The 14,538-nt window shown below is 35.5% G+C and overlaps 1 protein-coding gene across 16 annotated transcripts in view; it reads right to left on the minus strand.

Moving 5' to 3' along the window:
* Positions 1–14,538, minus strand: part of DMD (dystrophin) — a 1,208,820-nt gene that overhangs the window by 159,003 nt on the left and 1,035,279 nt on the right. For all 16 annotated transcript variants that reach the window (XM_026858158.1, XM_026858211.1, XM_026858140.1 and 13 more), the window contains one exon: positions 4,557–4,703. In XM_026858158.1, the coding sequence (XP_026713959.1) occupies positions 4,557–4,703 (147 nt within the window). The remainder of the gene's footprint in view (positions 1–4,556; positions 4,704–14,538) is intronic.

Raw genomic sequence — 14,538 nt, forward strand, 5'->3', positions numbered from 1 at the left:
CAGTCTGCAGGACCTTGCTCTTGGCTGTTTGGAACTCCATGAGGTTTGCATGGGCCCACCTCTCAAGCCTGTCAAGGACCCTCTGGATGCCATCCCTTCCCTCCAGTGTGTGAACCACAGCACACAGTTTAGCGTCATCTGCAAACTTGCTGAGGGTGCACTCAATCTCACTGTTCACATCGCCAACAAAGATGTTAAACAGCACTGATCCCAATACTGACTCCTGAGGAGCACCACTCATTACTGGTCTCTACTCACACACTGAGCCATTGACCACAACCCTTTGAGTGTGGCCATCCAGCTAATTCCTTATCCACGTGTCAGAGGCTTTGCTTTTTGACCGGCATTACACCAAATGGATCTCTCACCAAAGTGAAGTGGATATAACTCCTACCAGTCTGGTCTCCCCGGATCCTCAAATGTTGACTGGAAGTAAGCAAGAGTTTGCAAGACATGTTTTCCCCAGGCTGATCTCATTTCATATACTGTTTGAAGCACACAGGATCTGAACATGAGAGGTCCTTGTGAAATTCATAACAAATAGCTCCCTGGAGAGATTTCATCTCCTTTCATGTTTAAGAAAAATGGAAAAACAAACAGCATATTCTCCTCAAAACTACTCTTTTAAAGGCATGAAGCTTATTACTTTCACACTGTGTAAACCTCACAAATGATGATACAGTCTTCAGTGACTGAGCTGAGTGCATTATCTTTCATTAATGAAATACACCTCCACACAACACTTCAAAACCAAGATTGGTTGACTCTGTAATTGGTTGTGTGCTTTCCACACTTTTTTCTTCCAGTAATACTCCAGTGCACATTGACCAAAAATGAACACAAAAAAAGGAAAATTAATGGCAAACATGCATTACTGCGGAAATATAAATGAAGTTCTTGGAAGATTCTGCAGCAATATTTGATACTATTCACTAACAGTACTACTCTCACTATACAACCAGTGTGCAAGATGGCAAATGACTGAGTATGGTCAGCCTTATTCTTATGCTTGTAAAAAGTATATACGATTAAATCTCTGTAAGATTTGGCTTAAATTGATACATTTCCTCTGCTGATCTTATGAAAGTCCCAATGTTAATAAAGCAACAAACAAGAGATCATTTCATCCTCTACACAATGTTCTGCAACTTTCTCATGACATTAGAATTCTCCATTATTTCAAATCTGATAAACCTTATGTCCTTATGTATTTTTCCCACACATAACCAAGAATGGGCATCTTTCTGGAAAGCAATAGCACAGTAGCCTCTGATTTATGATTTTCCTGCAGTGAAATTTTATAGGAAATAGGATACATGCATAAGAAATGTTTTCCACATTAAGAATGTGACTAGGAGAGAGAGAGGAGGAGAGATCTAACCTTTGAAGGGGAAAAAAAAAAAAAAAAGTAAAGAAGAAGCATTATAGCTGGAGAAAAAAGGGAAGAACAAAAAAAAAAATCACAAATAAGGGAAATAAGATGGGGAAAGGCAGAGAAGAATAGGAACATAGAAAGAAATACTTTTTGAAAAAAAGAAGTAATAGAAGCCAAAGAGAAAATATGGGTAGTATAAAAGAAAGACACGTGAAAATACATAGAAGGCTGAAATCAATAGAAAAAAATATGAAAGGACTAAAATATTAAGGAGACATTTTATGTGACATTAGTATAAGAAAGGCAATTAGTCAAAAAAAAAAAAAAAAGCAGAATGAAAAGAAATCCTAGCAGTCAAACTGAAAACCAGAAACAAACAATAAGAACCGATCTTGGAAGTAGAATGGTTTTGCATGAAACAAAAATTATTTGTATTCTTGCATTTCCTATTGTGTGGCCAAAATTTCAATATAGTATCACACCTAACTGGAGTGCTGGTCATACATAAGTCTAACTCTTACACAGAACAATATGTAATACTTTAAAAAGTGCCTCTCAGGTGTGAGTGTCAATGTCCAGCAGACTTCATATGCAGAACAGTTAGACTGTTGTGTGTCCTTGCCAACGGAACTGTTCTATTCTATTCTATTCTATTCTATTCTATTCTATTCTATTCTATTCTATTCTATTCTATTCTATTCTATTCTATTCTATTCTATTCCTATTCTATTCTATTCTATTCTATTCTATTCTATTCTATTCTATTCTATTCTATTCTATTCTATTCTATTCTATTCTATTCTATTCCATTCCATTCCATTCCATTCCATTCCATTCCATTCCATTCCACTCCACTCCACTCCACTCCACTCCATTCCATTCCATTCCATTCAACAAAAATGAGTTTTGCCTCCTAATATGTCTCAAACTCTGCTCCCTTTTAAGTAGAAAAACTATATTATAGGAACAGATGTGCTCTTCTTCCCAGGGGTCACATCTTGGCCTTTTGTACATGATAATCTTTCAAATTTACTTATGTCTTTTCCCCCCAGGATGTGTTTAAAAATCTGCTGGAGTGTTTTCACCTTGCTCTCTGTATCTTTCAGATGACATTTAGGTAAATATGAAAAAAGACAGTAAACCATAATATTCCAATTAACTATCTGTTCTACCACCTTTAACATCTTGGAGATGTTAGACATACTGTCTCCAAGTATCTTTCTTCATAGAAGATGAAACACTTTGTTTTCCAAATACTCTGGATTTCATAAATTGAGACAATAATTTACAATGAAAATGAATTGTTCACAACACTTCCTGTGCTCTGTGGTAAAAGAACAAATTATCTTTGAAATGTGTGTGAATGTGTGGTTTGCCCTATATATTTTTAAATGGTCTACAATGTCAAGTTGAACATCTAATGCTTTCATGAATTACAATAACAAAATGTTTATCTCTGGCTTTCTCTCAGATTTGTTTGACTTTCACTCTGAAAAATCTTCCTGTTTTCCCTTATTTCCTGCTGAAGTAATGATGTATATTTCAGCAAATCACTGGGACTTAGTTAACTATCTAATTAATGAAATAAGGTATTTTTCAGTGAATCATAGCAAATTTATTAACTCCATTAGCCATTGTTTTTTTTAAAAAAACCTACAAGGATGTGATTTCTCTCATACATTGGATAAATATTTGGGGAATATTAATTTTGTCTTACAGATTTCTGTATATCTGCCTTAATAATAATACTACTTGAACCCTACTCTGAGGATCTGGGAAAAAGTGGATACTAATGACCAAAGATCTTGGACTAATGACCTTTTACTTAAACTAGCACTCTCACTGCAAACTGTTGATTTAGGAAAAAAAAAATATTCTCTGATTATTTGCATGAACTGTTGATAAACTGGAGATGTCACAGAGCTGTGATATTTCTTTTGGAGAAGCAATAAAGAACCAATAACCTCTTACTGACTATTAGATTTGACAGCACTATGATCTTTTATCTGTATGTAGGACAAGAGGGAATTGGTTCATTTTTGTCCATTGCTAATATTCAGTTTTTACAATGAAGGCAAACCTATTTATTAACCTCCATACTTCTACATTTTTATGAAATATTAAGGTGAATAGAATGACAGAATTTCAAAATGTGAAGCAGTGATGTAGCAAAAATAAAATAGTTTTATACAGTACTTAATTAAGTTAATTTAATTGCATTTACATTCATTTAATCATAACATTATTCCCCTGTTGTGGGACTTTTATCACTATATACAAGTGCATGCATGCTTAAGTATTCTCTCTCATGCACACTGTTCCTCAAATTCTAAGCTAAGAGACAGTGCATTTGGTAAAAACTATACATATCTGAAGTCTTTATTACAAGATAACACAAAATAATCTAAAATGTGATATATTTGTAGACAAAAAAATCCAAAGAATTTGTAAATGTTTCTGTATTTATAACTTATAGTTGATGTTCACCTTAATTTCATAATATATCTTAATATTTTTCTTGCATTAGAGCTCAATTTATAAAATCCCTTTCTGAACAACTTTAATTGAAGTATCAAGTCCTGCTATTTACCTGAACGTGTCTAATACATTGCAATTTTATACTTGATTCTACAGGTCTGACTTTAAAGGTTCCACTGCACTGAATCATTAATCTGTCTATAAAGAATGTATTTAAAACTGGTGCTCTTGAAAATTATTTGAACAATAGTAAAAGGAATAAGCAGCAGAAGTAAAGTCTCTTATGTGAATCTTATATATACACCATGAAAATATCTGTAAAACATGGGTAAGTCAGTTAAAAGAAATGATCACATGATGTATTTGGCAGCAAGAATTGCGAAATATTAATATAAAATGGTAAATAAACTAGTAAGTATTTTAACTGTATGAGAACTTCAACAGTATGAAAAATTGTGTGACCCAATTTCTATTTGATAAATATTCAGAACCATATGAAAATACAGCATCAGCTTTAAGTCCTATTTTCTCACAGAGACAGAATCACTGTAAACCTACTTCTTCTTTTATTCCTTAGTACACTATTGTTGCTATTCTGCAGGGAAAAAACAAGCAGAAATAAAACAAGCTGAATAAACCAAACAGATATAAAAAATATTTACTTAAATGCAGCATTAAAAAAAAAAAAGTATAGGATATGTACCTGTAGCACTTTCCACCTTGTGTTCAGGTCTTCCACACAGCTGATATTGTACTGGGAGAGTTGAATATCAGAGGGAGTGAACCGGTGAGCGAGTTCATTCACTTGATGAACCTTTTCTTTAAGGGGTACAATTTCCGCTCGATAAACCTGTGTGTATGAAATATAAATAAAGATAAGCACTAACTTCAAAAACTATTGTTTCTGCTACCAGCTGATCGGTAATGTAAAAGGTATTCTGTGTCAAGCTGGAGGGAAGGAGTGTACTTGTGTCATGATACAGTTAGTCTTTTTGTATAACTTCATACGGACTTTAGGACTCAAGGGTAAGGCCCAGCATTTCAGAAGGTGATGAAAAGGTAAAATTGGAACCTTCATAGCAATTTTTGGTCAGTTAAGCCAAATCTCTAACAATCATACCCACTGTGATGTGCACTGCAGAACAAGTTTCCCTCCCACTGCAACCTTTGCCTCATCCTTTACGTGTTCCTCGGGGTAAATGGGAGTGATAAGTGATGTTTAACACATGAAAACACATGAAAACAGAGGAAGAGTGCTGTTCCCAAATATAGGAAATGAAAAAAAGAGAAGAAATGATAAAAATATTAAGACTATGATCTTATCCTGGATATCTTTTGTGTTACGAATAAAAGGTTAGTAATGGGAAGTACAAAAAAAGAGATCTTTTTACTATGCATCCCAAACTGGTCTACATGACTCATACTTCAGAAAAAATAAAAATAATGCATCTTGTAACACAACCTTTACAACTATGCATAAGGGCCGTCTAGCTAATAATTTCATTAATGTATGTGAAAATCAGAAGCTGTTACAAGTTTATTGATTTTAAAAGCAACAACCTGATGATGATGCTTCCATGATGCATCTGAGTAAACTCAGATAAATTCAGGGTACAATGACTCTATTAAAGGTACCTAAAGAAAAGAATATCTATGCAGATCTTCCACTGTGCCATATCTATCTTTTCTAAGGAGACATTTATGAATCTTCAGCGTGATAAAATATGTCAAAATGCAAGAATGAGTTATATCTAACGGACAAATTCTGTCATTTTCAGGAGCACTTTTTATTGTCACATGATGTCTACACACAAAAGCAGGTTAATTTACTTGCTTTCTAGCTGCTTTCTCTCAGCATTTTAGATCATCAAATAACCTGAAATTACTGCCTAATAATCTTTATATCAGTATGAAAATAAGGTCAAAAAAAGCCCATCCAGGATCTCAGTGAACCTTAAGAGTAAATAGTATGAAGACATTCATAGACATTAGAATGCCTTGAACTGCACTAAAGATAAACATCACTGAAAAACTGTTCCTCAAATGTCTTTCAAAATGAGATTTGACTTCAACTAATTATGTTAAATTGCCCTACAACATAAAGAGTTAGACTGACTTAAGTGGCACTCATTTACAGTGAATGACTCTAGCGACAAATATGTAAAATACACAACCAAAAGTGACGTGCAATTTGTAAGGGAAAGAGCAGAGAACGATGCAAGTGCCACGATGTGAGAGAAGAGGCATGCATTAAGATCATGACATAAAAGTTGACTTCTCCATTTAGATGTTTTATTCCACTGGAACACAACTGATGTTACTGGAGAGAATACTGATTTACAGTGTAGTGCAGAGCAAGGTCTGCAATAAAAAGAAAAGGAAAAGAGCCTTCATGCTTGGTTTTATCCCACAGAGTCATTCATGTGCTTACCCTGATCATTTTAGATAGTAATTGAATTCTGCGAACAAACAACATGCTTTAAAAATAAATATTTGTTCTTGTAAGGTAAAGGCCTCAAAGGCTGAAGAGATATATATATATATATACACCATTGTGTGAACACTTCACTTGCAAATAGTTATTTTAACTGCTCTTTTCTGTGATCTCTTAGTTTCAGTGTCCCAAGGTTCCCAGCTGTGACTGTGGCTTATACCTGGGATGGTCAGCTCGGTTCCTCCAGTGTTGCTGGGTTTCCAAGAGAAGAAAATACCCCTCAGCTAGCGTACCAATGCCCACATCATATATAAACATAAATGTGTATATATTTCTATATATTTTAATATAATAAATAATAAAATATAATAAAATTTTAAACATATCATAAATGTATCTATATAAAGTAAAAACTGCTGATAAAATAAATGCAGATCAGTGGATGCAAAGATCAGTTCCCACACTATGATGCAGTTTAATACAGCTCCTGCATTAAACCAAGTTAATTTTCCATTAATTGTATGGCAGTAGGATAAGGCTTTGATTGAAAACCTCATTGCTTCGGGAAAGCACACATGCTCGAGCTTATAAACCACTTGTTTTTAAACATATACTTAAGTATCTGGCTGATTTCAGACCAATTATTTGCGTCTGCAGTGTTGACTTGAAAGTACTGGTCTCACTTGAAGACTGACATAAATGATTAGGTAAATCACACAATCATTATAACTAAATTGAGGTGAAATAGAAGGTCTTTCATAATTAGTCAACATGTTTTTTGACTAGTAAGTTATTTTACAGAGCAGAAAGGCTAAGGCACAGAAGCAAGTCTCAAGAAAAGAAATAAATTATAGAAATACATGTGGAAGTAAAAAAAAAAAATCTTCTACACCCTTTTCAATTGAGGTCTTTATTAATTGCTTTCTCTGCTGCAAAGATACTGATTTGGGCAATGCTACACTAACTTTCCAGTGTACAAAATACAGCAGCTTTTTCACCATCTTTAAATTCGATATTCTGCATTCTAGTATTAAGTCTGAACTTTTACTAGCATTTTTATTGAAAACTTGACAATGGAAACATTGAATTGAATTGAAACAGTTATTGACAAATCGAAACATAAGAAATGGCAACAATAAAAAAAGAATGCTGGTCAATGCACAGCTATCTAATTAATGCCAGTAAGCTTACAATTAAAAACTGTAGACAGAGAAGAAAAAATTATCCATAGAAAGATTTGGTATATGACAGTGTATGATGAAAAAGTTCAGCAACTATAATGTTGTGTTAAGCAACACTTTGTCAGAGACAACCATTCTCTAGTCAACATACAGGTGTCTAGAGCTAAGGTTTTGTTTTAGAGGAAGTGAAATACAATGTGAGTTGTTTTGTTTTTTTTTTTCACAAGTGTTCACACAAGTTTAATAGTAATAATTTCTATAACTTCTACAGCACTTGTCATCTGTAGAAGCAGAAATTTAGAATTTCTGGATTCTAAATATAAATAAATATGAGTTGTGATTTTCATCAGTATGAAATATTTTACAGAAATATTTATATTGTAAATAATTAGTTTAATAATAAACAGTATAAGACTGATTCACTTTTCTATTTTTTTCCTTCTGCATAAAAAATACTACACGTATCACAGGATTATGTCAGAAAAATTTAGAGAAGTATGTAGAGAATAATTTAAAAACAAATATACATGGTGAGTAGTGTACCACTACCACAAGGAGACCTGTTTGAAGCAATTAAATTGCTCAGGATGTAAATGACTTCTCAGTGTGAACAGTGATAGGATAAACAGCCCCAAATTATCTTCATTATAACTGTCCTTATGCAAGAAAGAATTTCAGTGGTATGTGATACTGTAGGTGGTAGATAGGATTTCAAATGATCCATACAGTCTTGCTAGGAAATATTTTCAAGTGTCTTGGAAAATTAGGAAGAACTCTAGAAGACACAAACACCCTGGCCAACCAAATATTAAAAGTCTAGAACATACAGTGGCTATAAGCAGTTGGATGAAGAGCTCATCTTCACCAGTTCCTTGTCTGATAGTAGCCAATATAGTTGCTTAGGGAAGAAGTTAAGGGAAAGCACCAGCTTCCCTGCTCCTTGCTGTACTCTTCCAGCTCAGCAGTTTGCGTCTCAGAGATCCTGGAGCCAGAAGCTGTATTTCTATGTCAATCAGCTCTTGATGGATTTGTCTTCCATTAAGTTATCTACTTGATTTTTGAACTGACATAGTTTTTTATCATCCAAAATGCCCTATGGTAAGCTCAATAATTAGGTTGAAGAAACATCTTTTTTTAAACCTCTTGCTTGAGACACACTTGAGACCATCCCTAATTCTTAGTTCATGAGAGACAGAAATCAACCATTCCTAATGGACTTTCTATGTGTTACTGAAGATTCTACAGACCCTCCATCATAATTTTTCTTCCATGTTTAAGATCAAAGACCGAGATATATTTGATTAAATGTGGATATCAATAGGTATTTACATCTGAGCAATTCACCATATTGTCCCTTTATATTCAATAGCTAATCAAAACCAGGAGTTGAACTTAACATAAGATTTTACTACAGGATTGCATGAATCACATTTTGAATTGCAACAACTGAAATGAACAGATTTTCATTGACTATATTGGAAGCCTAGGCAACTAGGTCACATGCAGACAGCTACCTGTCAGATGTGAAATTACACAAAACAAACTCCACTGTCCTGGTATACATTTTATTGAATCTGCTATAATGTTTTTTGGATTTGGGATCCAAAACACTGCCTACAATATACATGATATGGGTACACCATGGCATCATGATATTTTCTGCTTTTCCAGTACTTCCTAGCATTTAATTCAGTTTTCTGAACAGTCCTGAATATTGAGGTGATGTTTTCAGAGGACTGTCCGCTATGATTCCAAGATCTCTTTCATGAGTGCTAAAACAATGTTTAAAAGCACTAAAGGAGAACTCACTAGTGTGCATGCAGAGTTGGGATAGCTTTTTCCACATGCTTTGCTTGAAACTTATCAGCACTTGTTTTTGTCTGCCGTCATTTTGCTGCCAGTCAGTACTGTGAGGTTTTTCTATAGCTGATTGCACTCTATCCTCATCTTAAAGACTTTGAATAGGTTTGTATCATCAACAAGATGTGTCACTGCATTATTAATTTTCCTTTCCAGATAATTTATATAAGTGCTGGACAGAGTAGACTTTATTGAGCACAATCAGTAATCTCCCTCACTGGGAAAACTGGCCTCTGCCTTTTGTCTCCCACCTTTAACATGAAATAGTCAGATAACTGGTTACTTATCCACAGGAAGACGTTTTCTGTTAACCCACAGGAATTTATTTTCTTTGCTGGATGACCTTAAAATCCTTGTGGAATGCCAAATGGCCTATAAGCCCTTATCAATATGCTCATGTTTTCTTCATGGCACTCTAGGAGATGTAATGCACACCTGCTTTTACAGAAGCCAAGTTGTTGTCTCTTCTACAGTATATTCTTTCCCAGATTTCCTGGTCTATAGGTCCATAGGCCTGACTAGATGCACTATTTTAAAACTATCACCACATTTTCACCCTTCCATTTCTCATTAAAAAAAATAATTTCAAACAAGGAAATACTGTTAATAGTTACAGCTATTTTATACTTCCATTACAACACTTGACCAAATAGTCATCTGGTTCTGGTGACTAGGTGCTCTTAATCATTGCAATTGTTCTATGTATTTTTGCTTCAAAGAGCTTCTTTTATTCTTTTCTTTAGCCACCCCATCTTTCTAGGTCTTATGAGTCCATTTTGATGGTAGAGATTTGTTTTCAGTCTCCAGTGTAGTGTCTCCATGCTGACTTTGCATACCTTGCCCTTTTGGTTCCTTTTCATCAGGCTTACTCGTTTGTGTGTAGCTTCCTTTCTGAAAACTTAACATTGCTGTGGTGGATTTTCTGGGTTATTTTTTGTCCTTACAGAGATGCTGACCTTTAGTTCATAATGTTCCCTATTATGATAGAAATGTTTTGAACTGGCTCTGCTCAGTACCAAGCCAAATCTCTTACCGGTTATGCTCTTGGTGTTTCCTAACATTACATACTTTCTATTTAGGGCTGGAACTTCAAATCCAAAAGGATTGTAGGCTAGTGTCTTAATTGAAGATTGGTTTCTTACATATTTTAGAATATGTGGGCCAAGGTCCCCCGTATTATTTGCAGGGCCCTTTCAGAATATTTTCCATTAAATTTGCTTGTACTTTGGGTATCCTGTTCCAAAGTACTAAAACCCACCACATAGCCCTCACCTCTTTCCAGAATACCAACTCTATTAATGAAAATTTGATTACTATTAAAATATACTTAGGGTTGTTAAGATGTCCTTCCTTCCACATTTCACACGCCAGACTGGTGGATTTTTTCCTTTCTTTTATTTAGTGATCCCTAACACATAGAAGAGCAATTACTTCCTCTTTGAAAGGCTGACCAATGTTCAGAAGAGAGATAAAATAAAAAAAGGTCTAGGTCATCATATTTAACAATTCACCAAAGGAAGATGGCTTTTGTCAAAGCCATGAAAAGATTTGGGTTTTTAAAGGACCCATAAATCAGTTCCATGAAATCTGAAAGGAAAATCATGAATCATCTGAGTGGAAGAGTAAATAAATTGTACACAAGCTTATTTCAATAACATTAGAAATATATACCTTCAGGGAGTTTCCATCACAGAACTCATAACTGAAAATTCAGGAAGGAACATTGACTATATAATGCACATTTACCATTTCTTAACCCCTCTCTCCCTCAACCACATGTGCAACAGCTCGCTAACAAGTCAAACACAGAATTCAGGAACCCAACGGAAATTAAATCAAGTGCCTGTATACTTCTAACCCACTGGAGTTAATGGAATAGTGTGACTAAATTCCACTATGCCACTTGGAAAATGCACTCTGAAGAGTAAGTGTATTCTCAGAACAGTACTTGTTCCTTATGCAGACAAAAATTAAAATACAAGCTGACTTTTATTTATTGTTTGATTCCGTAAAATGTCAGTGGATCGTTAAAATTTCTTTTTACTCCTACTGTTTTTATTCCTACTCATCCCAGCACCTACCATATAGATGTAGTCCAGAACAGACAGCTTTAGTGCCTTGTACTAACAAATAGCAATTATGCAGCCGTATTGAGAGCAAGAAATCATCACTGCTTAGCATTCACCATGCTGGCAAAAGGAATATAACAGCATGCACATACCAAGTCATATATTCTTTTATATACCTCAGAAGTACTGAGATGGATTTTGTCTTAAAATTGCTGTATTTGTCTTAAAAAATGTACTAAATAACCCGATACCATTTAATAATTACTTATTTGCAAATGTTATATAAACCCCGAAGTTAAAACATGTAATTGAATTTTTCAATTATGATTTAAAATACTGTCACTATTCCTATTGGCTTCTACTTACCTGAAATATTTCTGCAGTGAAAAATAGCTTGGGAGCAGATTAGTTTTTGTGTTACTTTTGTCCTTCATGTAGCCTTAGCAACACTTGGACTTACATTTAAGAGTTTAGAAAAATCTCTGTTAGACCATGTATAAACAATTATGCTACAACTATAGTGTAATACTGCTTTATAACTACACTGTCCTCATCCTGAATATATCAGTAAAGATCAAGAATCATTAATTTTTCCCATACTCATAGAAGAAGGGACCATGAATCCCAGCAGTACATATACAGTAATATCCTTTTCTTTATTAGAAAGACAAATTAAAGGAGACGAAGTTCATTTCACAAGTGCACCAAATACTTTAAATGTTCAACACTAGCTTCTGGAAATCAGTCTCTGTCTTTTTGGTTATGGATGAAACAGTCATGGATGTATGTCTGAAATGTTAAAGGCAACTTTGTGTAATCTCTACTTTTTCTTCTCAGACATTATGGACTGGCAGTTATACAAAACCAGGCTTTGATTTGAACACTCTATGATTTGCTTTGAGTACAACAAGGGCAATAAAAATTGATCCCAAAGCTAGTTTCTCCCAGAGAGAGTAAATACAAGACTTTGGTAGATAGTATCCTCTTTCTCTACAGTTCATTTTTACAAGCCTCAATCCAAGGAATTTAAAACATTTCTTATCCTTTTAAAAAGGGAGGACACCCTCACCCCCCCCCCCCAAAAAAAAAAAAAAAAAAAAAAAAAAAATTTGAACATCATGACAGGCCATCCCTAGTTTTTCAGCAATGGTATTTACTATTTAGGCAGCCCATATCAAGACTTCATAGAGGGCTAAACATTGTAGCAGCTATATTTAGAAATGAAATGTTTTGCACTTCTAATAAACTTTTCAAGAGCATGCAGGTTTGGACACGTATGAAAACTGAAGGCTAGAACGCAAATTTCTTACTGTTATTAGTGCTTAAAAGCATAAAAGTTTCTACATATTTTTTGTATGTCTACTTGTGAAAATCATTGCAAAGGCATGCATTCAAGTAATGTTTTCTTTTTCACAGAACTCTAAAAATACACTGTAATTTAAAAAGAGAAAAAAAGAAAAAAGATTCCAAGTAGAAAAAACTAATGAGTAAGTAGCAAATGGTTTGTCATCAATCTCCTATTTTTGTGGCTGGGTAATATGGTCTTATTGTATTGATGATTTTGTAGACAGGTTATAGCCTAAGAGATTTAATCACTTATTATCACATGTAATTTCATTTGAATGCACTAATAACTTGAATTATCTCTAAAATGAAATGACAAATCAAGTACCAGACCCAGAACTCATAGAGTTAAATTGCTATTACAGAAACACAGAAGCACAGAATGGCTGAAGTTGGAAGGCATTTCTTGAGATCACCTAGTTCAGCCCCCCTGTTCAGAGCAGGGCTGGTGAGAAGCAGGTTGCCCAGGACCATGTCCAGTCAGGTTTTGAATATCTACAAAGATGAAGAGTCCAATGCCTTTCTGGGTAACCTGTTCCAGTGTTTGACCACCCACAGGTGTCTTCCTGTATTCAGATGGAATTCCATGGTTTTTAATTTGTGCCCATTGCCTCTTGTTCTGTCAGTGGACAGCACTGAGAAGAGTACAGCCTCCTCTTCTTCATTCCCTCCCATCAGGTATTTACACTCACTGATAAGGTCCCGAGCCAACTTTTCTCAAGGCTGAGCAGTCCTAGTTCTCTCAGCCTTTCCTCGTAGGAAAAATGCTTCAGCACTGGACTTGTTCCAGTGAAGTCCGTATCGCTCTTGCAACAGGGACCCCAGAACTGAACTCAGCACTCTAGGTGGGGCCTCGCCAGGACTGAGCAGAGAGGAAGGATCACCTCCCTCAACCTGCTGGCAATGCTCTGCCTAATGCAGACCAGGGTGCTGTTGGCTGCCTTTGCCATGAGGATGTATTTCTGGCTTACAGTCATCTTTTTTGTCTATGAGGACCCCAAGGCCCTTTTCTGCAGAGCTGCTTTCAGGCTGATCAGCCCCCAGTGTGTACTGTTGCCTGGGGTTATTTCTTCCAGGACACAGGACTTGGCATTTCTCCTTCTTGAACTTCATGAAATTCCTCTCAGTGTAATTCTCCATGCTGTCAAGGTCCCTCTGAATGGCAGCACAACCATCTGGTGTATTGGCTGTTCCTCCCACTTTTGTATCATTTGTGAACTTAAGTGAGGATGTGCTTTGTCCCAGGGTCCAGTTCATTAATGCAGATGTTAAATGATATTGACCCAGAATTGACCACTGTGATACCCCACTTGCCTCCAGTAGAACCTTCTTGTCCTTCATGTGCCTAGAGATGGTTTCAAGGATTAGCTGCTTCATCACCTTCCCAGGGATTGAGGTGGGGCTGTCTGACCTTTAGTTCCCTAGGTCATCCTTCCTGACCTTCTCAAAGAGTGACACTTGCTCTCTTCCAGGATTCAGGAATCTCTCCCAATTGCCATGACCTTTTGAAGACAATAGAGAGTGGCCTCGCAATAACATCTGCCAACTCATTTGGCACTCAAGGCTGTATCCTATCAGGACTTATGCATGTCCACAATTATGAGCATGAAAAGTCTATCCCCTTATATGTTCCATCATGGAAGTTTCTGACACTTAACATGAAGCAGATTTCAAGAAAAGGCCAACCATGCCTACAAAGAAAGTCTGTTTCCCTGGTTTATGAGCAGCACTTACACAGGACGGTGGCCTTATGCCAGCCTGGCATTTTCTTGAAGAATTCCGTCATATATTATAGAG

The sequence above is a fragment of the Athene cunicularia genome, assembly GCF_003259725.1.
Source record: "Athene cunicularia isolate RWA chromosome 1 unlocalized genomic scaffold, athCun1 chr1_part1, whole genome shotgun sequence".
NCBI classification, from domain to species: Eukaryota; Metazoa; Chordata; class Aves; order Strigiformes; family Strigidae; genus Athene; species Athene cunicularia.